The sequence below is a fragment of the Scyliorhinus canicula genome, chromosome 3 (assembly GCF_902713615.1).
Source record: "Scyliorhinus canicula chromosome 3, sScyCan1.1, whole genome shotgun sequence".
NCBI classification, from domain to species: Eukaryota; Metazoa; Chordata; class Chondrichthyes; order Carcharhiniformes; family Scyliorhinidae; genus Scyliorhinus; species Scyliorhinus canicula.
The window spans coordinates 276,573,054-276,600,315 of NC_052148.1; the positions used below are offsets into that span (position 1 = coordinate 276,573,054).

Consider the following 27,262-nt stretch of genomic DNA (forward strand, 5'->3'; position numbering starts at 1 on the left):
AAATTGTCCACATGGAAGGACACACTATGCTGACCTCAACACAATGGCCAATGGCTCAATTTCAAAGGCAAACAAAAGTGGAGACAGTGGATGCCCCTGTTCATTTGGCAATAACCTGAGCTCAGGGCATTTGTACGTACATTCTCAATGGGGACCATGCACAAAAGCCTAAGCATGAAATACATTTTGGCCTGAAATCAAACCACCCAAGGATCGGAGGTATCCCCACTCAACCCTATCAAACGTCTTCTCAGTGTCCGTGGAAATAATCACTTCTGGCTCTGTGCCCAAGGGGGGCGCCAAGGCAAGATTTAACAATCTCCTAATATTGGCCGACAACTGCTGACACTTCAATCCAGTCTCTCCTCCGATATCACCTCAGGTAGGCAGGGCTCCAAACGCACGGCCAACAACTTAACATCAACGTTTAACATCAAAATAAGCCAATACGACCCACATCCCATGGGATCTTTGTCCTTCTTTATGATCAAGGAAATTGATGTCTGGGCCAGCGTGGCCGGCAGCACTCCCCCAGGACACAGAATCATTAAACATATCTGTCAGAAGTGGGACCAACTGACCAGCAAACTGTTTGTAATATTCAGTGGGGAACCCATCCAGTCCCCGTGCTTTGTCCATCTGTGTTAACCAAATACAGCTCATGATCTCCTCTGGCCCTATCAGCGTCTCCAACTCCTGCCTTTTCTGCTGCCCAGCAAGGTCCACCTATCCAAAAATTACTTAATTGATGAACTCCCTCTTGGGGGCTCTGACTCGTACAACCCATGGTCGAAGGCCTCAGACACCTCGTTTACTTTGGGGCCCCGAGTCTTTAACCTGTTCTATCTCCTGGAGGCAGCCTGCCATTGCAGCGGACTCACCACCTTTCCCGTTCACAACTCAAAATCCCTTTGCAATTTGTTTCTGTCCGCCAGTAACTCTGGTGTCGGGGCGATCGACTGCTGACGGTCCACCTCGAGAATGGAGTCCACCAGCCTCTGCCACTCCACCGCCCCTTATCCTACACACCTGATAAGAGATTATCTCTCCTCCCCCCCCCCCCCCCCCCCCCCCAATAACTGCTTTCAGAGCTTCCCAGAGCACTGCAAACTCGACATACTCCCCAATGGCTGAGTATACTGGCAGCTAAAGAAATTTGGCATGCCCGCATCGACTCTCTCAAACTTCTACAGATGTGCGATAGAGAGCATCCAATCTGGCTGCATCACAACCTGGTACGGCAACTGCTCGGCCCAAGATCGCAAGAAACTGCAGAGTGTGGTGAACTCAGCCCAACGCATCACACAAGCCTGCCACCCCCACATTGATTCTATATACACCTCCTGCTGCCTCAGGAAGGCAGACAGAATTATCAGCGACCCCTCCCACACAGGCATTGCCTTCTTCCAGACCCTTCCATCAGGCAGAAGGTACAGAAGTCTGAAGACTCGCACATCCAGACTTAGGAACAGCTTCTTCCCCACAGCTACAAAGCTCCTCAACGGCTCCCCCTTGGACAAATTTGTTCCCTGTAAGAACTCTATTCACGATGCCCTATGCTGCGCTTGCTCATGTATTTGCTTCGTTTGGCCCCATGTTCAGCACTGTAACCAATCACTGTTTGTCAATGTACCATTTGTCAATGTACTCTGTTGATTATTCTTCTTGTTGACTATGTACGTACTGTGTACGTTCCCTCGGCCGCAGAAAAAATACTTTTCACTGTACTTCAATACATGTGACATAAATCAAATCAAAACATGCCCGCACAAACTCTTCTCCATGAGTAACACCGTGTTCAGTCTCCACGGAGGTCGCTGACAGCGTCTTTGCTCCAACATTTTGTGGATTATGATCCAATATAATGATCGCTGAGTATCCACCACCCCAGCACCTTATTAATGAATGCCGTGACTTCCGGTGGCGGCTATGAGGGAGTAAGTCGCACATTTGGTGGGCCTCGCTCCGGTCGGACTTTTGGAACTTTTCCCCTGACTTTTTTGTACTTTTGAGTGCTGGATCTGAAGGCATAGGCACTCAGGCTCTGACTCCAGCAGAAAGAATCGCAAACAGTTGAAGAAGTGGGCAAACCAGAGCAGTGTAGACACTGCTGCTGAGGACAATATGGCCGATGTCCGGACTCCGGTGCAGACAGCCCAGCCAACAATGGAACATCTGCTGAAGGTCATCCAAGAAGGCTTCACCGCGCTGAAACGGGACAGTTTAGACCCGTTGATCTGCTCACGAGGGAAGGACTTGGGTTTGGTAACATGGAGGAGGTCGGGGGTGGGGGCTGCTAAGGAGGCGGGCCTGGGAAAGCACAACACGGGCTGGAGGCAGCCCCAAGAAAGGAGATGGCTGATCGGCGAGGGGAGGGGGCACGAAGCCCCCCAACCAGGCTGATCACTTGGAACGTAGGGGGTTAAATGGGCCGGTAAAGAGGGCACGTGTGTTCATGCATCTGAAGGCGGACGTAATAATAGGAATAACAGCAAACGGGATTATTATTTAAATGATAAAATATTAAAGCATGCTGCTGTGCAGAGAGACCTGGGTGTGCTAGTGCATGAGTCACAAAAAGTTGGTTTACAGGTGCAACAGGTGATTAAGAAAGCGAATGGAATTTTGTCCTTCATTGCTGGAGGGATGGAGTTTAAGATTAGGGAGGTTATGCTGCAATTGTGTAAGGTGTTAGTGAGGCCACACCTGGAGTATTGTGTTCAGTTTTGGTCTCCTTACTTGAGAAAGGACACTGGAGGGTGTGCAGAGGAGATTCACTAGGTTAATCCCAGAGCTGAAGGGGTTGGATTAAGAGGAGAGGTTGAGTAGACTGGGACTGTACTCATTGGAATTTAGAAGGTTGAGGGGGAGTCTTATAGAAACATATAAAATTATGAAGGGAATAGATAGGATAGATGCGGGCAGGTTGTTTCCACTGGCGGGTGAAAGCAGAACTAGGGGGCATAGCCTCAAAATAAGGGGAAGTAGATTTAGGACTGAGGTTAGGAGGAACTTCTTCACCCAAAGGGTTGTGAATCTATGGAATTCCTTGCCCAGTGAAGCAGTAGAGGCTCCTTCATTACATGTTTTTAAGGTAAAGATAGATAGTTTTTTGAAGAATAAAGGGATTAAGGGATTATGGTGTTCGGGCCGGAAAATGGAGCCAGTCCACAAAAGATCAGCCGCGATCTCATTGAATGGTGGAGCAGGCTCGAGGGGCCAGATGGTCTACCTCCTGCTCCTAGTTCTTATGTTCTTATGAAAGTAGCTGACCAGATCAGATTGAGGAAGGGCTGGATTAGCCAGGTCTTCCACTCAGGGCTGGATGCTAAAACCGGGCGGGGGGGGGGGGGGGTCGCGATTTTAGTTACCAAACGGTGTAATTCGAGGTGGGTAGCACAATCTCAGATGGTGGAGGCAGATTTGTCATGGTGAGTGGCAGGCTCGAGGGGATGAGGGTAGTCTTGGTCAATGTGTATGCCCCAAATTGGGACAATGCGGATTTTATTTAGAGACTACTGGGGTAGATACCTGACCTGGACTCGCACAGGCTGATTATGGGAGGTGATTTTAACACAGTCCTTGACTCCGGCCTGGACCTGTCGTGCTGATTAGGGTGCAGGCGACGGCCAAGGAACTGAGGGAGTTCATGGAGCAAATGGGGGGGGGGGGGGGGGGGAGAGCGGGAGCTGACCCATGGAGGGCTAGCCGGCCGACGGGGAGGGAGTTTTCGTTCTATTCTCATGTTCATAGGGTGTATTTCCGAATTGATTTTTTTCAACATGAGCAGGGATTTGCTGGCGGGGGTGACGGACGTAGAGTATTTGGCGATCGCTATTTCGGACCATGCTCCACATTGGGTAGATCTGCAGGTCTGTAAGGAAAGCTTTCAGAGCCCACAATGGAGGCTAGAGGTCGGTCTGTTGGCGGACGAGGCGGTGTGTGAGAGGGTGAGGAAATGTATGCAAAACTACCTGCAGGTCAGTGACACAGGGGAAGTCTCAGCTGCGGAGTTCTGGGAGGCACTGAAGGCAGTGGTGAGAGGGGAGCTGATCTCGATTCGAGCACTTAGGGACGGGACGGACAGGGCATAAACGGACCGACTGGTGAATGAGATTTCACAGATAGACAGGAGATATGCGGAGGCCCCGAGGGCAGAGCTTTTAAGGGAACGACGAAGACTGCAGACGGAGTTTGGGGTGTTGTCCGCAGGTAAGATGGTAGAGCAGTTTAGGAAGGCAAGGAGTGTGATCTACGAGCATGGGGAGAAAGCCAGTAGAATGCTGGCACAGCAATTGAGGAAAAGGGAGGCGGCTAGAGAAATAGGGAAGGTAGTCGACGGGGAGGGAAACTTGGTAGGGGATCCGGCAGGGCTGAGCAAGGTATTCGGGGACTTCTACAGTAAGCTTTACACCTCAGCAAGGCCTGCGGGAATGAGGCACCTTCTAGATGGACTGACCTTCCCAAAAGTGGGTAGGGGGTTGGTAGACGGGCTTGGGGCCCCGATTAGGACCGAAGAAATATCGGTGGTCTTGAGGGCCGTGCAATCGGGTAAAGCCTATGAGATCCTCCCCTCAATCTTCTGAACTCCAGCGACTATAATCCTAACTGACTCAACCTCTCCTTGTATGCCACTTCTGCCATTCCAGGAATCAGCTTGGTAAATCTTCTCTGCACTGCCTCAAGTGCAAGAACATCCTTCCTCAGATAAGGAGACCAAAACTGCGCACTATATTCTGGGTGTGGCCTCACCAAGGCCCTGTATAATTGCAGCAACACATCCCTGTTCCTGTAGTTGAATCATCTCGCAATGAAGGCCTGCCATTTACCTTCCTTACCGCCTGCTGTACCTGCATGCTTGCCTTCGGTGACTGGTGTACGAGGACACCCAGTTTAGTTGCACATTCCCCTCTCCTAATTTAGGTAATCGTCTGTCTTCACGTTTTTGCCACCAAAGTGGATAACCTCGCATTTCTCCAAATTATACTGCATCTGCCATTCATTTGCCCACTCACTCAACTTGCCCAAATCACACTGAAGGATCTCTGCATCCTCCTCACAGCTCACCCTCCCACCCAATCTGGTGCCATCTGCACATTTCGAGATATGACATTTTGTTCCCTCATCTAATCATTAATAGATATTGTGAATAGCTGGGGTCCCTAGCACAAATCCCTCCGGTACCCCATCGGACCCATTAATTCCTACTCTTTGTTTCCTGTCTGCCAACCAGTTTTCTATCCATCTCCATGTGTCGTGGATTTAGGTTATTCCGGACCTGATAATACTCTATTACTAATCTATGCCTTAGGTTAACCTATTAAAAGAGGGAAACCTGTTTTCCTGCCGAGACTTAGAATAGATCTCACAAAGGGAGAATCCTTTTCCGGGTCTCAGACAGTTAAACAGGATTTCAGTTACTTTCTATAGGGAGAGTTCAGATTTGTCACTCATAACTAAATCAATACCTCTTGAGGTCGTGGGTCCTATTGCCTACTTAGGCTTCCTAAATGAGTGTCTAGGAGATCAACCTCGAGATTAATTTTCACACAGTATGATTTTAATTAAAGTATCTTTATTGTGAAAACACTACCAATAGATACATACTGAATTGCAGAGTTAAAGTATAAGTGGATTAAACAGTCCTTCTAGTTATCTACTAACATACTAACTTCTCTCAATCGAATGAGATATCTAAACATGGAAAAATCCTTAAAGCATCTCTATTAGTTTCTTAATACATCTATAAGAAGTTATACAAAACCATACTTACTTGTTCGACGAGACAAGCTTCTAAGGACAGAACTGACTCTCGCCCTAAAAGGGGGGTCAGGATCGGAGAGAGAGATACGTCTGCTAAAATCCCCTCTCCCTATATACATTAAACTTGCTTATCGGTTCAGGAAGGCATTTATTACCTTGGCATTTATTGTTGGTTAATTACCTATAGCCAAATGGCTGATTGGATGTACTATCGCTGATAGATCTTTTAATGGTTGTAGTGTCTGTGTGATTGTCAGGAATCCTCAGATATATTGGCAAGGGAGGCACTGGTTGGTGCCTGCCTCTTGTCAGGGTGACATTCTCTCCAGATATCAAAACAGACACATTGGTGAAGGTGTTATCCTAAGTGTCCAAAGGTATAGTTTGAGAAAGATTTGTGTATCTATTTATCTGGGGAATTCCCTGTCCTTATATTTTGAATACATCTCAGGAGGGGAGTTCGCCTCAAAGGATTTATGGTCTATCAAAGAAGAGTCTTTAATTGTTTGATATTAATGAGTCCTTGGAACCAGCTTGGAGTCTCTCCCATCAGGTGGTAACCTTTATCTGACCTTTAGCTGGAGTGGTTTTATTCCATCTTGAATTAGAATGCTGTTTGTATTACTGCCTTATTTTTAATCCGAATTCTGCAGTGATCGTGATATCCATTACAAATGCACTACCCCAAATACCATGCGCTGTAATTTTACACGCTAATGTCTAATATGGCACTTTGTCAAAAGCCTTCTGAAAGTCCAAATATACCACATCCACTGGCTCCCCCTCGTCAACCCGGTACTAGTTACATCCTCAAAGAATTCCAGTAGATTTGACAAGCAAGATTTCCCCTTCATAAATCCATGCTGCCTTTGTCAGATCCTGCCACTGTTTTCTAGGTGTTGATATTGGATTCTAGAATTTCCTCCACTACTGATGTCTGGCTTACTGGTCTATAATTCCCTATAACCTCCCGTTTTAAATAGTGGGGTTACAATAGCTATCCTCAAATCTACAGAAACAGGGGCAGCACAGTGGGTTAGCCCTGCTGCCTCATGGCGCTGAGTTCCCAGGTTCGATCACGGCTCTGGGTCACTGTCCATGTGGAGTTTGCACATTCTCCCCGCGTTTGCATGGGTTTTGCCCCCACAACCCAAAGATGTAGTATCCTGGAAGATGACCACCAATACATCCACTATTTCTAGAGCCACTTCCTTCTGGGATGTAGATTCTCTGGCCCTGGGGATTTATCAGCCCTCAATCCCATCAATTTCTCCAACACCATTTCTCTACTGATATTGGTCACCTTCAGTTCCTCCCTTGCACTAATCAGTCTGTTCCCCAACATTTCTGGTATCTGATTTGTGTCCTCATCTGTGAAGACAGAACCGAAGTATGTATTTAGTTGCTCAGCCATTTCTTTGTTCCCTATTATATATTCCCGTTTCTAACTGTGAGGGACCTACGTTTCTCTTCACCAATCTTTTTCTCTTCACATACCGATAGAAACTTTTACTATTCCCTGCAAGCTTGCATTCATACTCTCTCTTCCAGATGTTCGGTGTATACACATTGACCAAAACCGCTGGCATGCCCGCCAACGACCCACCAATGATTGTGTGCCACCCATCTGGGTCTGCTAATATTAAAAAAAAATTTAGAGTACCCAATTCATTTTTTCCAATTGAGGGACAATTTAGCGTATTCAATCCACCTACCCTGCACATAGAACATAGAACAGTATAGCACAGAACAGGCCCTTCGGCCCTCGATGTTGTGCCGAGCAATGATCACCCCACTCAAACCCACGTATCCACCCTATACCCGTAACCCAACAACCCCCCCCCCCCAACCCTACTTTTAAGGACACTACGGGCAATTTAGCATGGCCAATCTACCTAACCTGCACATCTTTGGACTGTGGGAGGAAACCCACGCACACACGGGGAGGACATGCAAACTCCACACGAACAGTGACCCAGAGCCGGGATCGAACCTGGGACCTCGGTGCTGTGAGACTGCAGTGCTATCCACTGTGCCAGTGTGCTGCCCGCCTGCTAATATGTTAACTGCAGAAAAGGCCACCCTCTTATTAATCAATAAGATGGCCCGGGCGCCCTACAATCAAATCTGAGTGATATACCTGCCTCACCCATCCCTTCCGCAACCTTGTGTGACCCTTTATTCTCAAATGGGTCGCCTGAGGAAAAACCACATGCGCCTTCAAACCTCTTGTGTGCGCAAATATCCGGGACTTTTTCGCGGCCATTTAACCCCTTCAGATTCCAAGTTATTAACTGGACAGGGGACCTGTCACAAGTAGGCTTACATTAACACTGCAGTGAAGTTACTGTGAAAAGCCCCCAGTCGCCACACTGCGGCGCCTGTTCGGGTACACAGAGGGAGAATTCAGAATGTCCAATCCACCTAACCTGCACATCTTTGGACTGTGGGAGGAAACCGGAGCACCCGGAGGAAACCTACGCGGACACGGGGAGAACGTGCAGACGCCACACAGACATTGACCCAAGCGGGAATCGAGCCTGGATCCCTGGTGCTGTGAAGCAACTGTGATAACCACTCTGCTGCCGTGCAACCCCTTTTTACCTCTATCCACCAATCTATAATGATGGCCGCCCAAATTGGGACCAAACTCCCCTCCATTATTTTCTTCAAATCCCTAGCGGCTGCCTGCCTCTACTTCTTAAATTCGTCGGTCAAGAAAGCTAACCAAATTCTCAGTCAACCACATAGAGGCTAATGAGAAACAGAAACCTCCGCATGTTCCCCCCTGCAGAGGCCCAAGCAACCTCTCAGTCTGACGATGATCCCTTGCGCCTTGTGTTATATTTATTGGACATGACTTGTACGCGGGGATCATATTCCCTCAAACTACACCAATTTCCTCCAAAGAATCTCCCATATACTCCCAAAGGACCAAAAACCCAGAGCACTGGCAGGAGCCACCCACGTATACGACTGCTCACCAGGGAGCCGTTGTTGGAAGTCCTCTAACCTATATAATGGCGTATTGTTTACTCCTGATTCATTGGCTGTTCAGCAAATTGTAGTTTTGAAGCTATGTAACGCTGACCATGTTTTGCTATGCTGTAGTTTGCGCACTCTGCAGTCGAGGTGTATTTCTGTTTATTTCAGTGCTGTAATTCTTCTTTTATAATTATTTTTTATTGGGTTTTTCGAAAATAGTATATTTACAGGTGGACACAAAGAATAGAAAAAAAAGAGAAGATAATACAAACAAAACAAAAACAACAACACTATATAATTAGCAAAATCACGTAAATAAAAAGTAAAAAAACCAAGGTGTGGGAAGTGTGTCTAGGTGCTGGAGAGACAGTTGCAGTATACCTGTGTAAATGTCTTGCTGTGGGGGGGGGAGCCTTTTCTTTTTCTTTTTTTTAAACAAAGTGCGTACATACACCAGTAATACAAGATAGATCTGGGTGGGGGGAGGGGGGGGGGCGCCCCTCATGTTGTTGCTTCTCCTGGTCGGTTTTCGCTATGTTGCGTTTGCCTCTGCTTCGGCTGCCCATTGTTTCTTCCTCCTGTACTTTCTTACTCTCTGTTGCTGTGCTCATCACGGTCATTGTCATTTCCTGTGCTCTCCTTCCAGTTCGTGTTCCCTCGTCTTTCCCCCACCCTGGTTCCCCTCTATTGGTCTTTGCCCACAGTGATTCCTTCTCCCCCCCCCCCCCCCCCCCCCCCCAACCCACCTTTCCCTCTACCTCCCTGTAGCTCTCGTTTTTTTTCTATTGTGTTTAGCTAGCCTTCTTGCACTGCTCCCCACCCCTGGATCTTTCCCTCCCTTCTCTTTTCTCATGTTTTGGCTACTTTTCCCCTGGCTCTTGGCTGCTTGATTATTTATCAGCTTGTTTGTTGGCTACAAACAGGTCCCGGAACAGTTGCCTGATTGGCTCCCATGTTCTGAAGAAGCCATCATCCGACCCTCAGATGGCGAATTTTATTTTCTCCATTTGGAGAGATTCTGATAGGTCGGACAGCCAGTCTACAGCTTAGGGTGGTGCTGCTGACTGCCAGCAGGATTCCGTGCTGTAATTCTGACCATGTTTTGCTATGCTGTAGTTTTTGCGTTCTTCAGCCGAGGTGTCAGTAATTATTTCTGTTTATTTCAGTGCTGGTTGACGTTTGCACCAATTGCGGATCAAACAGCGCAGTACTTCCACATTTCCATGGATCAAGTCAATTGGTTATCAATGATCTACCTCATTGTTGGTGTTCCCTTTGGATTTGGGACAACATGGATACTTGACATGCTTGGACTTAAAACTTCAGTAAGTTTAGTTTTAAATAATCTCCAGGTCTCTTGATGCATGTTTGGTGTAGTACCGAACGCAGAAACTTTGGTAGTTGTTCTCGTCAGTTAAATAGGTGACAAACGCCCTGTTAATCATGACCTACCTCATTGTCCAGGGTTTATCTGCTAAATCTCGGAAGGTTGTTTTGTTTACTCTTTACATGCATTGCAATACGATAAACGTTGCTGCTTTAGTGTCTGCCTCAGAGGATGGTGCATTTTCTGAGACTGTACCTAACTGGAAGACGCAGCTGCACAAATGTTCCCCCCTCACTGATGTGGGGACCCAGCACATCTGTGCAGGAGACCAGGCTGAAGCACTCCTAACCATCTTCAACTCAAAGTAACCTGTGGATGATCCATCTAGGCCTTTTCCCCAGTGTCACAGACGCCAGTCTTCACCTAACTCGATTTACTCCACGTGATATTAAGAAGCGGCTAAATACGGCAAAGGCCGTGGGCCCTGATAAACAAATTCCACTACAGCAATTCACCATGGCTTCTTTCAGAGCACCTTCTGTGTGGGTTTCCTCCGGGTGCTCTGGTTTCCTCCCACAGTCCAAAAATGTGCAGGTTAGGTCGATTAGCCATGATAAATTGTCGTCGGGTGGGCTACGGGGATAGGCTGGTGGATTGGACCTAGGTCGGGTGCTCGATTTTGGAACGTCGGGTTATGTTGATCGGCCATGCTAAATTGTCTCTTAGTGTCCAGGGATGTGCAGGTTAGGTTATGGGGATACGAGGATAGGGTGGAGTGGATTTGACAAATGGATATAGATAGGCTAGGAGATTGGGCCAGAGCTTGGCAGATGGAGTTTGATGTGGATGTTATCCATTTTGGCTGAAAGAATAGGCAAATTATTATCTAAATGTAAAGCAGATTCAAACTGGGCAGAGGAAGCTGGATTGGCCACGCTAAATTGCACTTTAATATCCAAACAGGTTTGGTTAGGTGGGGTTGCTGGGTTAATGGAATAGGTTGGGGGCCTGACCCTAGGTAGGTACCCTTACAAAGGATGGGTGCAGACTCGATGGGCCGAATGGCCTCCTGCAGTGTAGTGATTCTATGATTCATCCCATAGCTTCTACTAAAACAATTTGGCTGGAATTTCACGCCTTGCATCCACCAGCCTGAGGAACAAGATAATAGTCAGACAAAGCTTTAAAACATCCAGAAATTCAGGGCGGTATGCGGTGCAGTGGTTAGCACTGGGACTACGCCGCTGAGCACCTGGGTTAGAATCCCAGCCCTGGGTCACTGTCCGTGTGGATTTTGCACATTCTCCCCGTGTCTGCGTGGGTTTCACCCTTACAACCCAAAGATGTGCAGGTTGGGTGGATTGGCCATGTTAAATTGCCGCTTAATTGGAAAAAAAATTATTGGCTACTGAATAATTTCAGTATTAGCACAGCAGCTACTCTAAATTAAAAATAAACATTCAGAAATTCAAAGTAGTAAAGCAGCCAGGCAATTAGTGCAGTGATGTGACATGTTGTATGTTGAGGTTGGTTCCTGGATCCATACATCTTTTTGAACGACGCCCGAGTATCTTGAATCTACTTGAACAATCTGACACGTGGCTTAAGACCACTCATAGAATTTACCGTGCAGAAGGAGGCCATTCAGCCCATCGAGTCTGCAGTGGCTCTTGGAAAGAGCACCTTACACAAGGTCAACACCTCCACCCTATCCCCATAACCCAGTAACCCCGCCCAACACTAAGGGCAATTTATCATGGCCAATCCACCTAACCTGCACATCTTTGGACTGTGGGAGGAAACCGGAGCACCCGGAGGAAACCCACGCAGACACGGGGAGGATGTGCAGACTCCGCACAGACAGTGACCCAAGCCGGGAATCGAACCTGGGACCCTGGAGTTGTGAAGCAGTTGTGCTATCCACAATGCTACCATGCTACCCATCAATCTGTGACGATGTAGCTCTGTTACACTGAAACACCAGTCTGAATAATGCACTCGATCCCCGGAATGGGGCAGGAACTCCTCCACTGACTGACTTGAATGGTACTACCAATAAAACACATTGCTCGGAATGCATAATACTGGTGCTCGCCTAACTCTGTGTGTTTTTCTCAAAATGATTGTGGCTGTGCATAATTTAAATGTGTGCAGAATTTGATCATGCTTATTAAAGTTAACACATTGAACCTTGTGAATTTATATAATTTCTGCATGTCAGTGACGTGTTCTGCAATTTCTTGTATCAATCATAAACTAATTTATTTTTGAAAGACTAAGATATTTGTGGATTATTATAGGTTGTAATGTTTTTAAAACAAATAGAATATCACTTGAATTAGCCTGGATTTAATTAGTGTCGATGTAAAGCATGGAGGATATCTGCAAAACCGTGAAGTATTTCCACTGCATAATCACGTAAGCACAAATTGGCCAACACCTAATCATTGAATAATCCCTCTGATCTTCCGCACTGTAGCTGATCCTGAGCTCATGGCTGAACCTGGCTGGTTGTGCAGTGCAACTCTTAAGTGTTGCTTTCTTCATACCCCATGAAAGCTGGAAATTTCCTCTCCTGATGGTGGGCCAGACTCTTGGTGCATTGGCACAGCCGTTGGTTCTCTTTTCTCCAACTAAATTGGCTGCTACTTGGTTTCCAGAACAACAGAGAGCAACAGCAAACATGATTTCATCAATGGGTAAGTTGTTTGGCTTGAAATGAATATGATTCATCTTTCAAAAAATACCAGTGACGTCTCATTTGGATTATTGTGGATTGTGTATAAGATCAGCCAACAACCGAGGAAAAGTACAGAACATCCACCTATTTTCTACTAAAGTGAAGAAAACATAAGGAATGCTTGGCTGTAGAAATCAAGACATGGGGCACAAGAGTAAAGAAATTATGCTAAACTTTACGCAACACTAATTAGACGTCAGTTGCAGCATTCCAAACAATTCTTGGCACCACGTTTTGAGGAAGGAGTTGAAAATCTTGCCAAGGAGTTTTATTAGAATGCAGGAGAGATTGACAAAGCTGGGATTGTTTTCCATGGAGCATAGAAGGTTCAGAGAAGATTATTCTTTAAAATCTTTAACTGTTTTGATAGAGTAAATAAGGAGGAAGTATTTCTTTAGGTCTATCAGCAGAGGACAAAGATTCAAGATCATTGGTGAAAGAAGCAAACAGATGTGGAATATTATTGATGCTGCGAGTCACGGTCTGGAACACACTGCCTGAAATGGAGTAGGAGTGGCTTCAATAATAACTTTCACAAGGGAACATGCTTAAATTTGTGGGGCCACAGGGCAAGATTGGGGAGTGGGACCAATTAGCCGACACAGATGATGCCGCACTAATATTCCACAGTCAGTGTTTTATGTTTAGTGTGGTCGTATAGAGACTGCCATCTGCTTTGTTTAGTAAATTATGTTGGAGGGCAATTAAATGCAATATTCACTTTTACCCATTTGCTTAATTTTGTTTTGAGTCCCTTTTCCCTCTTCCAAAAGACATGTGTTTTTGACCTGAGTCGAATCTTTTCTTTCCCAGGGGGCTGGTTTCATCTTGGGTCAGACCCGAGACCAAGGTTGAAATGCAGTCCTCGCTAACTGCTGCAGACTTCTCCCTGCTGACTGAGAGCTGGAAATAAATTGAAGTCTGATAGTTTAAACGTGGTTCCTGTTGATGATGGGACTAAAGCCCAAAGCCAAGAAATCAGCAATAGTTAGCAGTTTTGAGATGTGTGTGGTTAGTTGTTGCTGCAAATGGATATCCTATAGCAGCTGGGGGAAGATTTCTCTGGAGTGGAGTGAGGGAGTTTTAACTAGCAGCTGACTGGAGTACTTGGTGCAGCTCAGAGTACCTGAAATGGGAGGGGTTCTGTTTGTCAGTAGTGACAGCAGCTGCTCTGCAAGAAAGTCTGTACAGTCAGCAACTGCAGGAACTGACCAGGAAATATCCAGCTTCATATAGCGGCTAAAATGGCTGATTTGGTCCCATCCCTCTTTATGCTTATAGACATTACAGGAAATCTCCAGTAACCCCTGTGGTGCTCGTTCTTGTGGCTGTTCCAGTGGCAAGGATGTGAAGTGATTTGACTCTTTGCTTGAACATCGGTCGGACAATTTTCTTTGAACAATGAGCAGCACTATAATTGTGAATAAAATACCTGCCCGGTGACACAGTGGTTAGCACTGCAGCCTCACAGCCCCAGGGACCCGGGTAGGAGCGGTGACATAGTGGTTAGCACTACTGCCTCACAGCCCCAGGGGCCCGGGTCGGCACGGTGACACAGTGGTTAGCACTGCTGCCTCACAGCACCAGGACCCGGGTTGGCACCGTGACACAGTGGTTAGCACTGCTGTATCACTGCCAGGGACCCGGTTTGGCTCCCTCCCCAGTCCTCCCTTGCTTTCCTCTTTCTATCTTATCCTGGCTATTTCCCCTGGCTACTGGCTATTTATTTATTTATGTGTTGGCCACAAACGGGTCCTGGAACATTTGGGTGAATGGCTCCCGTGTTTTGTGGACGCCCTCTTCCGACCCACGGATGGCTAATTTGATATTCTCCATTTGGAGAAATTCTGATGGGTCAGACAGCCAGTTTGCAGCTTTAGGCAGAGCTGCTGACTGCCAGCCGAGCAGGATTCTACGGCGGGCGATCAGGGAGGCAAAGGCAAGGGCGTCCGCCCTCCTCCCCATGAAGAGACCTGACTGGTCTGATACCCTGAAGACCACCACTTTCGGGCATGGCTCCACCCTCATCCCCACCACTTTGGACATAGCCTCGAAGAAGGCTGTCCAGTACCCTGCAAGTCTGGGGCAAGACCAGAACATGTGGGCGTGGTTGGCTGGGCCTCCTTGGCACCGTTCACATCTATCCTCCACCTCCGGAGAGAACCTGCTCATTCGGGCTCTGGTTAAGTGGGCTCTGTGTTCCATTTTTAGCTGCGTTAAGTTGAGCCTCGCGCATGTGGAGGTAGAGTTGACCCTGTGCAGTGCTTCCAAGCAAATATCATAAATGTTCGTCCACTAATTTTTGAAATGATGTAGCAACTGCAGTGGTACAAGTGATTGATTGCATAATAATCAGCCATGATCATAATGATTGGCGGAGCAGGCTTGAAGGGCCAAATGGCCTCCTTCTGCTCTTATTTTCTCTGCTTCTAATTGTTTTTGTCCTCCCTGGCAATCTAGCCAATCCATTAGGTATTCTGTTTGCCAATATACTTTCCCCTCTGTTGGTGAAGAAGCCATCTTCAATGCCATTGTTGGTAAGCACATTCGCAATCTTAATATGTTTCACATACAGATTATTATTTGGAGTGCACCTACATTTTCCAGAGGGAGTAAATTGTGGCTTTGGTCCTTGTTGAATTTTCAGCTGGGAGTGTACGCAGTCCCTGCAGCAATTGCATGTTTTCTTACTATGGTGGCAATTCGTCAGAAGGTGCCTCCGACACCTCCATCTGCTGGTGCAGCCAACTCCACTTCTGAGCCCTTTTTCACAGGAATTAAGATGGTGAGTAATTATTACCCCTCGTTTAAAGTGAATGTTTGTGACTGCTGAAGCTGAGAATTAACAATGCTTAAATCAACGCAGAATTGAGAGAAACCAACGATCCAGTGGGATCTGTCCTTTGAGAAGATGCCAATGTTTATTCTTGGAGACAATAGCAGCAGTCTGTAACACAACAATGGATAGAACCGAGGATTGCAAGTTGTGAATGGTTGTTTTTTAAACTGCCCATTTACACATAGAACATAGAACAGTACAGCACAGTACAGGCCCTTTCGCCCATGGTGTTGTGCCGACCATTTATCCTAATCTAAGATCAACCTAACCTACACCCCTTCAATTTACTGCTGTCCATGTGCCTGTCTAAGAATCGCTTAAATGTCCCTAATGACTCTGACTCCACCACCTCTGCTGGCAGTGCATTCCACACACCCACCACTCTGTGTAAAGAACCTACCCCTGACATCTCCCCTTTACCTTCCTCCAATAACCTTAAAAATTATGTCCCCTCATGACAGCCATTTCCACCCTGGGGAAAAGTCTCTGGCTATCCACTCTGTCCATGCCTCTCATCACCTTGTACACCTCTATCAAGTCACCTTTCTGCCTTCTTCGCTCCAGTGAGAAAAGCCCTCAACTTTTCTTCATAAGACATAATTTACTTCCAAGAGAGTTGGGGTCTCGAGGATGTTTTTTTTTTTCTCTTTTTTTATAAACATTTTATTGAATTATCCATTTTTTTGAATAAATAGAGTACCCAATTATTTTTTCCAATTAAGCGGCAATTTAGCGTGGCCAATCAACCTGCCCTGCACATCTTTGGGTTGTGGGGGTGAGACCCACGCAGACACTGGGAGAATGTGCAAACTCCACACGGACAGTGACCCAGGGCCGGGATCGAACCTGGGACTCGGCGCAGTGAGGCCACAGTGCCAACCACTGCCCAACCCTGCCGCCCTTTGAATTGTCAAATTGAAACAGTCATATACATATAGACAAAAATGTCCACAATATAAATTTCAAACCACAAAATACAACTTAAAAAAACAACCAAATCAAATGTAGAAAGGCAGTTAGTGAGTGCAATGGAACAAGGAACCCCTATTACTAAACTACTCCCGACTAATTCAGCCCCCTCACCCTCTTAACGTGTCCAGCAGGAGATCCCTGCGGACAGCAGCCTGTACCAATCCACAGTGAGGAGATCCCAGCAGGATAGCAGCCTGTACCGGTCCACGGCACAGAGATCCAAGCAGGACAGCAGCCTGTACCGGTCCACAGTGAGGAGATCCCAGCAGGACAGCAGCCTGTACCGGTCCACAGTGAGGAGATCCCAGCAGGACAGCAGCCTGTACCGGTCCACAGTGAGGAGATCCCAGCAGGACAGCAGCCTGTACCGGTCCACAGTGAGGAGATCCCAGCAGGATAGCAGCCTGTACCGGTCCACGGCACAGAGATCCCAGCAGGATAGCAGCCTGTACCGGTCCACAGTGAGGAGATCCCAGCAGGACAGCAGCCTGTACCGGTCCACAGTGAGGAGCTCCCAGCAGGACAGCAGCCTGTACCGGTCCACAGTGAGGAGATCCCAGCAGGACAGCAGCCTGTACCGGTCCACAGTGAGGAGATCCCAGCAGGACAGCAGCCTGTACCGGTCCACAGTGAGGAGATCCCAGCAGGATAGCAGCCTGTACCTGTCCACAGTGAGGAGATCCCAGCAGGACAGCAGCCTGTACCAATCCACAGTGAGGAGATCCCAGCAGGACAGCAGCCTGTACCGGTCCACAGTGAGGAGATCCCAGCAGGGCAGCAGCCTGTACCGGTCCACAGTGAGGAGATCCCAGCAGGGCAGCAGCCTGTACCGGTCCACAGTGAGGAGATCCCAGCAGGGCAGCAGCCTGTGCTAGTCCTAAGGCCGGACAAATACAGATGAATGAACAACGTCAGACTGCCAACTATAACCCAATCCCCCCCCAATCCAGCACTGCCCAAATTTGTATAAAATCTGAACTCCTGAACATGATAATCTAAGCTCCCCCTTGCCGGGTGTTTGCGAGCAGCTGCTGCAGAATACCCACATTTATAACTTCCCTTCTCTAGACCCTGCGGTAGCTGTAGCTGAGAGACCCTCCAACAGGCCCTAGATTAAACATTGAGAAAAATCATTAACATTAGTTAAAAATTTCACTTGTGACAATCCAGTGATAATGGCAGCACTGTAAGAGCGATATATACAGCACGAGCATCACAGAAAACCACTCCAACAGTAATAACTTTTCAGTATAAATCAACCTGATAAACAAAAATTTGTTAACTTCTGAATGTATAACAATTTAATTCAAAATTAGAGAAGGAGTTACACAGAATTCAAACCAAGTTTCCGAACCAGAACATCCACATTGTCTGAGAGTGTCAAGAAGTGATGTTTTCCCGAAACAGGGACTCCAAGACGGGCCGGGTATAATCACCCAAACCAGATACTCTTCTATGAATGGGGCAGATTTAACCCCATTAAATGCCGTCCTTTTTTTTACTAACTCTGCGCTCGGGTTCTGGTATAGTCGGATCGAGTGACCTTCCCGTTTAACATCCCGGTGTTCCCTGGCCCACCGCAGGATCTGCTCCTTTACTTTAAAATGATGGCTCCTTCTGATCATTGCCCGAGGGGGTTCCTCTGCATGAGGTCTCAGTCGCAGCGCCCAATGATCTAATTCCGAGGGTGAGATTTGAGAACCTTCCCGCCCACCATCGTGGATAAATTCTGGCTATCCTGTGGGGCTATTGCCCTCCGGCAAACCCACTAGGTGGATGTTTTGCCTTCGGGACCTGTTTTCTAGGTCACTTACTTTATTTCTCAAATACTTTTTTGATTTGAGGATTTAAGACTAGTATTTTCCGAAGGCTGTGATCCGCACGCTGTGCTCAGAGAGGACCATCTCCATGTCTCTGTCGCCCAACCTCCATATCCTTCTTCATCCCTTCCAATTGACGTGAAATTTGGTTTTGGGATTCATCCACTGACCTTTTCACTTTGCCGGCCGGCTGGCTCCATTGGTGCTTTTTCAGTCCAGCCGCCACAATGTGGCTGATGCCCTCGGCTGACGGAGACTCCCTCGGCTGACGGAGGCTCCCTCAGCTGACGGAGATGCCCTCGGCTGACGGAGGCTCCCTCGGCTGACGGAGGCTCCCTCGGCTGACGGAGGCTCCCTCGGCTGACGGAGGCTCCCTCGGCTGACGGAGGCTCCCTCGGCTGACGGAGGCTCCCTCGGCTGACGGAGGCTCCCTCGGCTGACGGAGGCGCCCTCGGCTGACGGAGGCGCCCTCGGCTGACGGAGGCGCCCTCGGCTGACGGTGGCGCCCTCGGCTGACGGTGGCGCCCACGGCTGACGGTGGCGCCCACGGCTGACGGTGGCGCCCACGGCTGACGGAGGCTCCCTCGGCTGACGGAGGCTCCCTCGGCTGACGGAGGCTCCCTCGGCTGATGGAGGCTCCCTCGGCTGACGGAGGCTCCCTCGGCTGACGGAGGCTCCCTCGGCTGACGGAGGCTCCCTCGGCTGACGGAGGCTCCCTCGGCTGACGGAGGCTCCCTCGGCTGACGGAGGCTCCCTCGGCTGACGGAGGCTCCCTCGGCTGACGGTCACGCGGTCGCCTGGGGGCGGGGGGATCACCATTTTGGCTCCTGCCGATTCCAGGGAAGCCTCTGAGTTTGAGGTGCCCACTTAGCTTCCCCCTCTATTATTTTTGTTTGTTTTATAAGACCATAAGACACAGGAGCAGAATTAGGCCACTCACCCCATCAGGTCTGCTCTGCCATTCAATCATGGCTGATATTCTCTCATCCCCATTCTCCTGCCTTCTCCCCATAACCCCTGATCCCCTCATTAATCGAGAACCTATCTATCTCTGTCCTAAAGACACTCAGTGATTTGGCCTCCACAGCCTTCTGCGACAAAGAGTTCCACAGATTCACCATCCTCTGGCTGAAGAAATTCCTCCTCATCTCTGTTTTAAAGGATTGTCCCTTTAGTTTGAGATTCTGATCTCTGGTTCTAGTTTCTCCTACAAGTGGAAACATTCTCTCCACGTGCACTCTATCCAGGCCTCACAGTATCCTGTAAGTTTCAATAAGATCCCCCCCCCCCTCATCCTTCTAAACTCCAATGAGTACAGACCCAGAATCCTCCAATGTTCCTCGTACGACAAGCTGTTCATTTCAGGGATCATTCTTGTGAACCTCCTCTGGACCCTTTCCAAGGCCCCAGCACATCCTTCCTTAGGTACAGGTCCCAAAACTGCTCACAATACTCCAAATGGGGTCTGACCAGAACCTTATGCAGCCTCAGAAGTACATCCCTGGTCTTGTATTCTAGCCCTCTCGACATGAATGCTAACATTGCATTTGCCTTCCTTACTGCTGACTGAACCTGCACATTAACCTTAAGAGAATCGTAAACGAGGACTCCCAAGTCCCTTGTCCTTCTGATTTCCTGAGCATTTCCCCATTTAGAAAATAGTCTATGCCTAAATTCCTCCTTCCAAAGTACATAACCTGACACATTTCCACATTGTATTTCATTTGCGACTTCATTGCCCACTCTCCTAGCCTGTCCAAATCCTTCTGCAGCCCCCTTGCTCCCTCAATACTACCTGTCCCTCTACCGATCTTTGTATCCTTTGGCATTTTTTGGCATTCCTCTTTGCTATACTGATCCCCCAGTGATTTCTTCACTTTCTGTGACTACCGCTGACGTTTTAGCACTTTACAGGTCAGGATCATTTGGAGTGTCTCCCGATGCATTCTCTCGGATTACACCCGCCACCAGAAATCCGGATCCAGGATGGTTAATCTCAATTTCTACTGGATACAAGGTTCATGTGATTGCCATGAAAACGGGCTTTGAGAGGGGGAGGGTTTCTGATCTCATCCTGGAAGCTCACAGAGACTGTCTGCTAAGATCTGGGGACGGGAAGTAGCTTTTGGCAACAACACTTGTGGATCACTGTTCGGAGCCGCAGCTCGCGCCCGGAGTTAAAATGAAGGTGGAAGATTCCCTAGCTTTAGCTGGAGAGAGATTCCCAGGGAAACTGGCACCACAGTGCTGGAATTAAATATTTCTAGGCTAGGAAAAGATCAGAAGTACAACGCTCATCAGCGAAGAATGGTATTGGAGTGATTGTGGGAGAATTGAATGTTTACTTACAGGGCAGTGTAAAGTTGTGTTTCTTCAGTCGTGCCAGAAGTAAAACAAACAAACTGTTAAGCGTGATGCTGGTTTCTAACATGCTATACTATTCCAATCTGTGAGCTTGTTCACATGTTCTAACTTGTGTTTTGATGTTTAAATTGCAGTTGTTGAAGAACAAGGCGTACCTGATGCTGATGATCTGTTTTGGGGGAGGGATTGGTGTTTTTACCTCGTTCTCTGCACTCTTACAACAGATTGTGTGTGTCCGGGGATATTCAAATGTAAGACCACATTTTACACCTTCCTCCTTTTCTTCCCTTCTTGGTCAGAAGTATTGCAAACTGTGAGGAGGACAGTGTAGATCTTCCAAAAGGACGTAGACAAGTTGTTGGAGTCGGCAGATAGATGGCAGATAAAGTTCAATGTGAAGAAGTGTGAGGTGATGATTTTTGCAGGAGGAACATGGGGAGACAATATGAAATAAGGATAAAGTTCTTAAAGGGGCTTTGGGAGCAGAGGGGTACCTGGGTGTATCTGTGCAGAGATCACTGAAGGTGGCAGCACAGTAGTTAATGAAACTGATTGTATTCTGGGCTTTATTAACAGGGTCATCGAGTACAAGAGCAAGGAGATTATGCTGAACATACAATTCACTAGTTAGACTTCAGCTGGAATAGTGTGCACAGTTCTGGGTATCACATTATGTGAAAGATGTGAATGCATTAGAGAGAGAGCGGGAGAGATTTATAGAATAGTTCCAGGAAGCTTCAGTTATGAGGAGATTGGAAAGGTTGACACTGTTCTCATTGCAGAGAAAAAGGCGGGATGAGATTTGTTAGAGGTGTTCAAAATTCTGAGGGGGCTGGACATAGTAGACTGGGAGAAACTGTTCCTTCTGGTGAAGGGATAAGCTCGAGAGGACGCAGAGAGGCACATGAGGAACGGTTGAGGACTCTGGGTCTGTACTCATTGGAATTTAGAAGGATGAGAGGGGATCTTATTGTAACTGACAGGATACTGTGAGGCCTGGATAGAGTGGCCGTGGAGAGGTTGTTTCCACTTGTAGGAAAAACTAGAAGCAGAGGACACAATCTCAGACTAAGGGACAATCCTTTAAAACAGAGATGAGGAGGAATTTCTTCAGCCAGAGGATGGTGAATCTGTGGAACTCTTTGCCGCAGAAGGCTGTGGAGGCCAAATCACTGAGTGTCTTTAAGACAGAGATAGATAGGTTCTTGATCAATAAGGGGATCAGGGGGGCTTCCGGTGGCGCCCTCGAGGAGACAGGTCACAGGTCGGATCGCTCCCGCCCGAGATGGGCAAACGGACCTTTGTCAACTGACTTTTTTGGGACCTGGCAGCCTGAATCGGTGGAGGAGACGATAGGGAAGAGGCTTCCTTTCCGGGGTATGGGCAGCTGGACCAGAAGTGGTCGAGTGGAGCGGCAAGGATCGAAGTGGGAGCAGCGGGGACCCCAGGCCAGGCGGCCAAGCATGGCGGACGGCGGGGACCGGGGAGCGGAGGCTCACTGGCCAAGGGAGGAGCAGATGGAGTTCTTCAAGAACTGCTTCGCCGAGCTGAGGTGGGACACGCTGGACCCGATGAGAGCGGTGATGGACCGAATGGTCGAGACACAGGCGGTCCAAGGGAAGGCGCTCAGGGAGGTCGAGGTGAAGCTTTCCAGTCAGGCGGGCACGGTAACGGAGCTGGAGCACGAGGTGGAGGAGCTGAACGCCCATCAGAGGAGGATGCAGGAGCAGCTTGAAGAGCTGGGGAACAGAGCCAGGAGGCAGAATTTACGAATTGTTGGCCTCCCCGAGGGCTGCGAGGGGCCAGATGTGGGCGCATACGTGACGGGTATGCTTGAGGCGCTGATGGGACCGGAGGCCTTCCCTCAACCCCTGGAGTTGGATGGGGCACATAGAGCCCCCGCAAGGAAGCCCAGGACGGGCGACCGACCGAGGGCCTTGGTGGTCCGCTTTCACCTGCTTGCTGACAGGGAACGTGTGCTGCGATGGGCCAAGGCGGAGAGGAGCAGCAGATGGGAGAACTGCGAGCTGCGCATTTACCAGGACTTGGGAACGGAGCTGGCCAAGAGGCGGCAGGATTCATCAAGGTAAAGGCAGCCCTCTACAAAAAGGTGAGGTTTGGAATGCTGTATCCTGCAAAGCTCTGGGTTACGTTTGAGGAACTCCACTACTATTTTGAGACACCAGAACAGGTTTGGACCTTTATTAAAGACAAGAAGCTGGACTTGAACTAATGGGCACTTAGTTCTTTCAGTGCTGTACAGTGGCGGCGGCCTGTTAACCCAGAATTGCTCTGATTAGGACTTTTACTAAAAGAAGAAGCTGGACTGGAACTAAAGGACTTGGGGCTCTCAGACCTTTTGTGTGGCAGCGGTTTGTTAAACTATCCTGTACTGTAATGTTTTATCCAAGATTGTTTTCAGCCTGGACAGAGAGTGGGGGCTGGAGGGCGCACTGTTTAGGGTCCTTTGGGGGGGATTGCAATGGGGGGGGGGGGGGCCTGTGCTTGGTACCTTTTGGCGCGAGATCGGGGCCTCTGATAGGGGGATGGGCTAGGGGCTAGTCACGGGACTTGAAAGGGCACGGTGGGATACAATTAGGTTAATGGGTCCCTGGCGTGTGGGGGGAGGGCCTGAGCGCTGGGACGGGAGACAGGTAGGCGCCAAGGGCAGGGGTCAGTGTGGCTAGCGTAGGTCAGGGGGCACCAGGGGGATCGGAGGGGGGGCGGGGCGGGCTAGGGCCAAGCGCAGGGCTGACCTGGCAGGTCAGGCCTTGGGGAGTAGGGGAGACCAGGCGGAGGGGGGGCGGGGAGGTGGAAGAGGGTTAGGGCCACGTTAGTTTAGTTGAACACGGGTGGCATGGGCAAACAGAGCTGGCAGGGAAAGTGCCTTATGGAAGGATCTTTGGCTTCAACACTTATTAACATGTTTATTCTTTCCCACTGTTCGTTTTCACTATGTTAAGGCTCTTTGCACAGGGCCATTTTTCTCTCTGTAACTGTTACAAATTTGTGTTAAATAAAAAACTTCAAAAAAAAAAGGTGATCAGGGGTTATGGAGAGAAGGCAGGAGAATGGGGATGAGAAAAATATCAGCCATGATTGATTGATTTTATTGTCACATGTACCGAAGTACAGTGAAAAGTATTTTTCTGCAGCCAAGGGAACGTACACAGTACCTACATAGTAGATAAAAAGAATAATTGACAAAGTACATTGACAAATATTGGTTGGTTACAGTGCGGAACAAGCACCAAACAAAGCAAATACATGAGCAAGAGCAGCACAGGGCGTCTTGAATAGTGTTCTTACAGGGAACAGATCAGGGAGAGTCATTGAGGAGTCTGGTAGCTGTGGGGAAGAGTCTAGTATCAGAATGGCGGAGCAGACTGGATGGCCTAATTCTGCTTCAACGTCTTATGATCTTATTTGAAGTGATTTGCAAAAGAAGAAAAGGTTATGTTTGAAAACTTTTATAACACAAGTGTTTGGGTCTGGAATGCACGACCTGGAAGTGCTGTGTAGGCAGGTTCAATTGAGGCATTCAAGAGGGCATCTGATTGTTTCTATTCGGGTAATGTGCAGGGCAATGGCTGTCGGTCATGACCTTTGCTGAGAGTCGGTGCAGACACAATGGGCTGCATTCTGCACCGTAACAATTCTGAGATTCTGTGCAGGATGTGTAAGAATCTCTGAATCAATATTTAAAACCAAGTGGTTCTGATAAGCATCTGACTTGGATTATTGGGATGGGGGTCAAATGAGTGAGAAAGGAAAGTTGTGAAGTTTGGTTTAAAGTTTTTGTACCTGTTGGTAAATGAAAAGTCACCACAGTTCCAGATGACCAGAGGCTGCTTTCCCCTTTGACGGGCAGAGCTGACCGGTGGTGGTTTAACCTGAGGATCTCCACACCTCGGGCGAGGGGCAAGGTTGAGAAGGTGGTGCTGACTTCCAAGGGTAGCCATGGAGGAGGTGGCCGTGCACCAGGTGGCTCCTCCCCAAAGACTTTAAGACCTATTTTGCCCGATACACGGTCTCACTAAAAAGTTTAAAAGCCACAGGATTGCGGCAGCAAACCTTCTGCTGCAACAAGAGGTGTCCAGAGAGAAAGGACACTCCCTGGAGAAAGAGAATTTGCTTGGTGCTGGAAGAGCGAAAATGGCAGATGCCCTGCACTGTGGTCGATGGAATTTATCTCAAATGAACTCAATTTGCAGAGATTGGTGGATTCGGAGGATCTGGCGAGGGCTGTGGAACCTCTCAAAATGGCCCTGGTGAGAGTTGAACAAAGTCTGGGGTCAGAGGGTGACGATCCAAAAGGTAGAGAGTTCAGTGGCCGTCCGCAGGGATTGGGTTGCCTCATTAGAGGCAGAGGTTATGGTAATAGCAGAGACACAGAAAAAGCTGCAGGTAAAAGTTGACAACCTAGAAAACCGCTCTTGCAGGCAGAATTTAAGGATGGTGGGTCTACCTGACGGCACTGTAGATACGAAAGCCACCGAATTGGAGGCGTGAGGGGATTGAGTGGTTTGAAGGTTTTGGTAGAAGGGAGGTTTGCAAAATTAGAGGAGCTGGTGGAGAAAGTTCACCTGCTGGAGGCAAATGGGTTCCGGTACCACCAGACAAAAGAGTTTTCTGAAAAAAGCCTTGGCCACGTTTCCCCGTTTGCTGCCCCTCTCCTCACTGTTTGAAAAGGTTGTAAGTAGTCTTACACCAGGTTAAAGTCCAACAGGTTTGTATTGAATCACTAGCTTTTGGAGCTCTGCTCCTTCCATTCACCTGAGGAAGGAGCTGTGCTCCGAAAGCTAGTGTTTGAAACAAACATGTTGGACTTTAACCTGGTGTTGGAAGACTTCTTACTGTGCTCACCCCAGTCCAACGCCGGCATCTCCACATCATGAAAAGATTGTGAGGATGAGATTGGGAAGGGCAAGATTTCCTACATTTATGAGAACTGATGGAAAGGTGGAAAGCCCGATACGGAGATTGAACCCACGGTGCTGCCTCGCTCTGCATCACTAACCAGCCCCCCAGCCCGGTACGGGGATTGAACCCACGCTGCTGCCTCGCTCTGCATCACTATCCAGCCCCCCAGCCCGGTACGGGGACGGAACCCACGCTGCTGCCTCGCTCTGCATCACCCCCCCGCCCCCCCCCCCCAAGCCCGGTATGGAGATTGAACCCACGCTGCTGCCTCTCTGCTTACCCCCCCACAGCCCGGTACGGGGATTGAACCCACGCTGCTGCCTCACTCTGCATCACGACCCAGCCCGTACGGGGATTGAACCCACGCTGCTGCCTCGATCTGCATCACTAACCCCCCCCCCCCCCCCCCCCCCCCCCCAAGCCCGGTACGGGGATTGAACCCACGCTGCTGCCTCGCTCTGCATCACTAACCAGCCCCCAGCCCGGTACGGGGATTGAACCCACGCTGCTGGCATCGCTCTGCATCACTACCAGCCCCCCAGCCCGGTACGGGGATTGAACCCACGCTGCTGCCTCGCTCTGCATCACCCCCCAGCCCGGTACGGGGATTGAACCCACGCTGCTGCCTCGCTCTGCATTACCCCCCAGCCCGGTACGGGGATTGAACCCACGCTGCTGGCATCGCTCTGCATCACTAACCAGCTGTCCGGTCCGGTGAAGTTGGTATCTTTGCTGTTAAAATCTTTTACGTAATTGAATAAAATAGTGTATTCATGTTCTTTGATTTTTGTGTTGTAAATTTATTTTGATTTAAACCATGAACCTTGAAGCTCTATCCTGCTTTCTGGATTTCCAAATAAAATAATCCTTACTGAAACCATAAGAGAATAAATCTCGAGCAAGTGAAGATTGGCTCCGGTTTTTGCCTTCATTGGCTCTCGGTGTGGAACACTGAAATGGTTGGTCTGTTGGGAAAATGTCAGCTAAGCTCTGCAGTCCTGTCACATCCAGCCGAGAATGGTGCTGGAGAATTAAACTGCTGACAAAAAGAGGAGGCGTCACAAATATCCCCATCCTCAATGATGGAGGATCCAGCACATCTGTGCAAAAGACAAGGCTGAAGCATTCACAACAATCTTCAGCCAGAGTGGATGATCCATCTCGGTCTCCAATTCAGGACACCTGGATCATAGACGTCAGTCTTCAACCAATTCGATTCACCCCATGTGATATCAGGAAACGGCTGAAGGCACTGGATACTGCAAAGTCTATAGGCCCTGACAATATTCTGGCAATAGTACTGAAGACTTGTGCTTCATAAGTAGCTGGGCACTTAGCCAAGCTGTTCCAGTACAGCTACATCAATAAATTGTTCATGGATACGTAGTTTGTGTTCTGTGAGGGCCACGCATTTCTTTACCTCATTACAGCCTTGGTTCAAACATGGACAAAAGAGCTGAATTCTAGAGGTGAGGTGAGAGTGACTGGCCTTGACATCAAGGCAGCATTTGACCGAGTGTGGCATCAAC

General features: G+C 48.5%; 1 protein-coding gene across 1 annotated transcript in view; it reads left to right on the forward strand.

The window, feature by feature from the left end:
* The first annotated feature begins 2,124 nt into the window (after positions 1-2,124).
* The window catches only part of slc49a3 (solute carrier family 49 member 3), a 38,257-nt gene continuing 13,119 nt past the window's right edge, over positions 2,125-27,262 (forward strand). Inside the window, exons 1-6 of the mRNA XM_038792996.1 lie at positions 2,125-2,260; positions 9,865-10,073; positions 12,555-12,774; positions 15,276-15,352; positions 15,463-15,600; positions 20,945-21,061. Coding sequence (XP_038648924.1) covers positions 2,125-2,260; positions 9,865-10,073; positions 12,555-12,774; positions 15,276-15,352; positions 15,463-15,600; positions 20,945-21,061 — 897 coding nt within the window. The remainder of the gene's footprint in view (positions 2,261-9,864; positions 10,074-12,554; positions 12,775-15,275; positions 15,353-15,462; positions 15,601-20,944; positions 21,062-27,262) is intronic.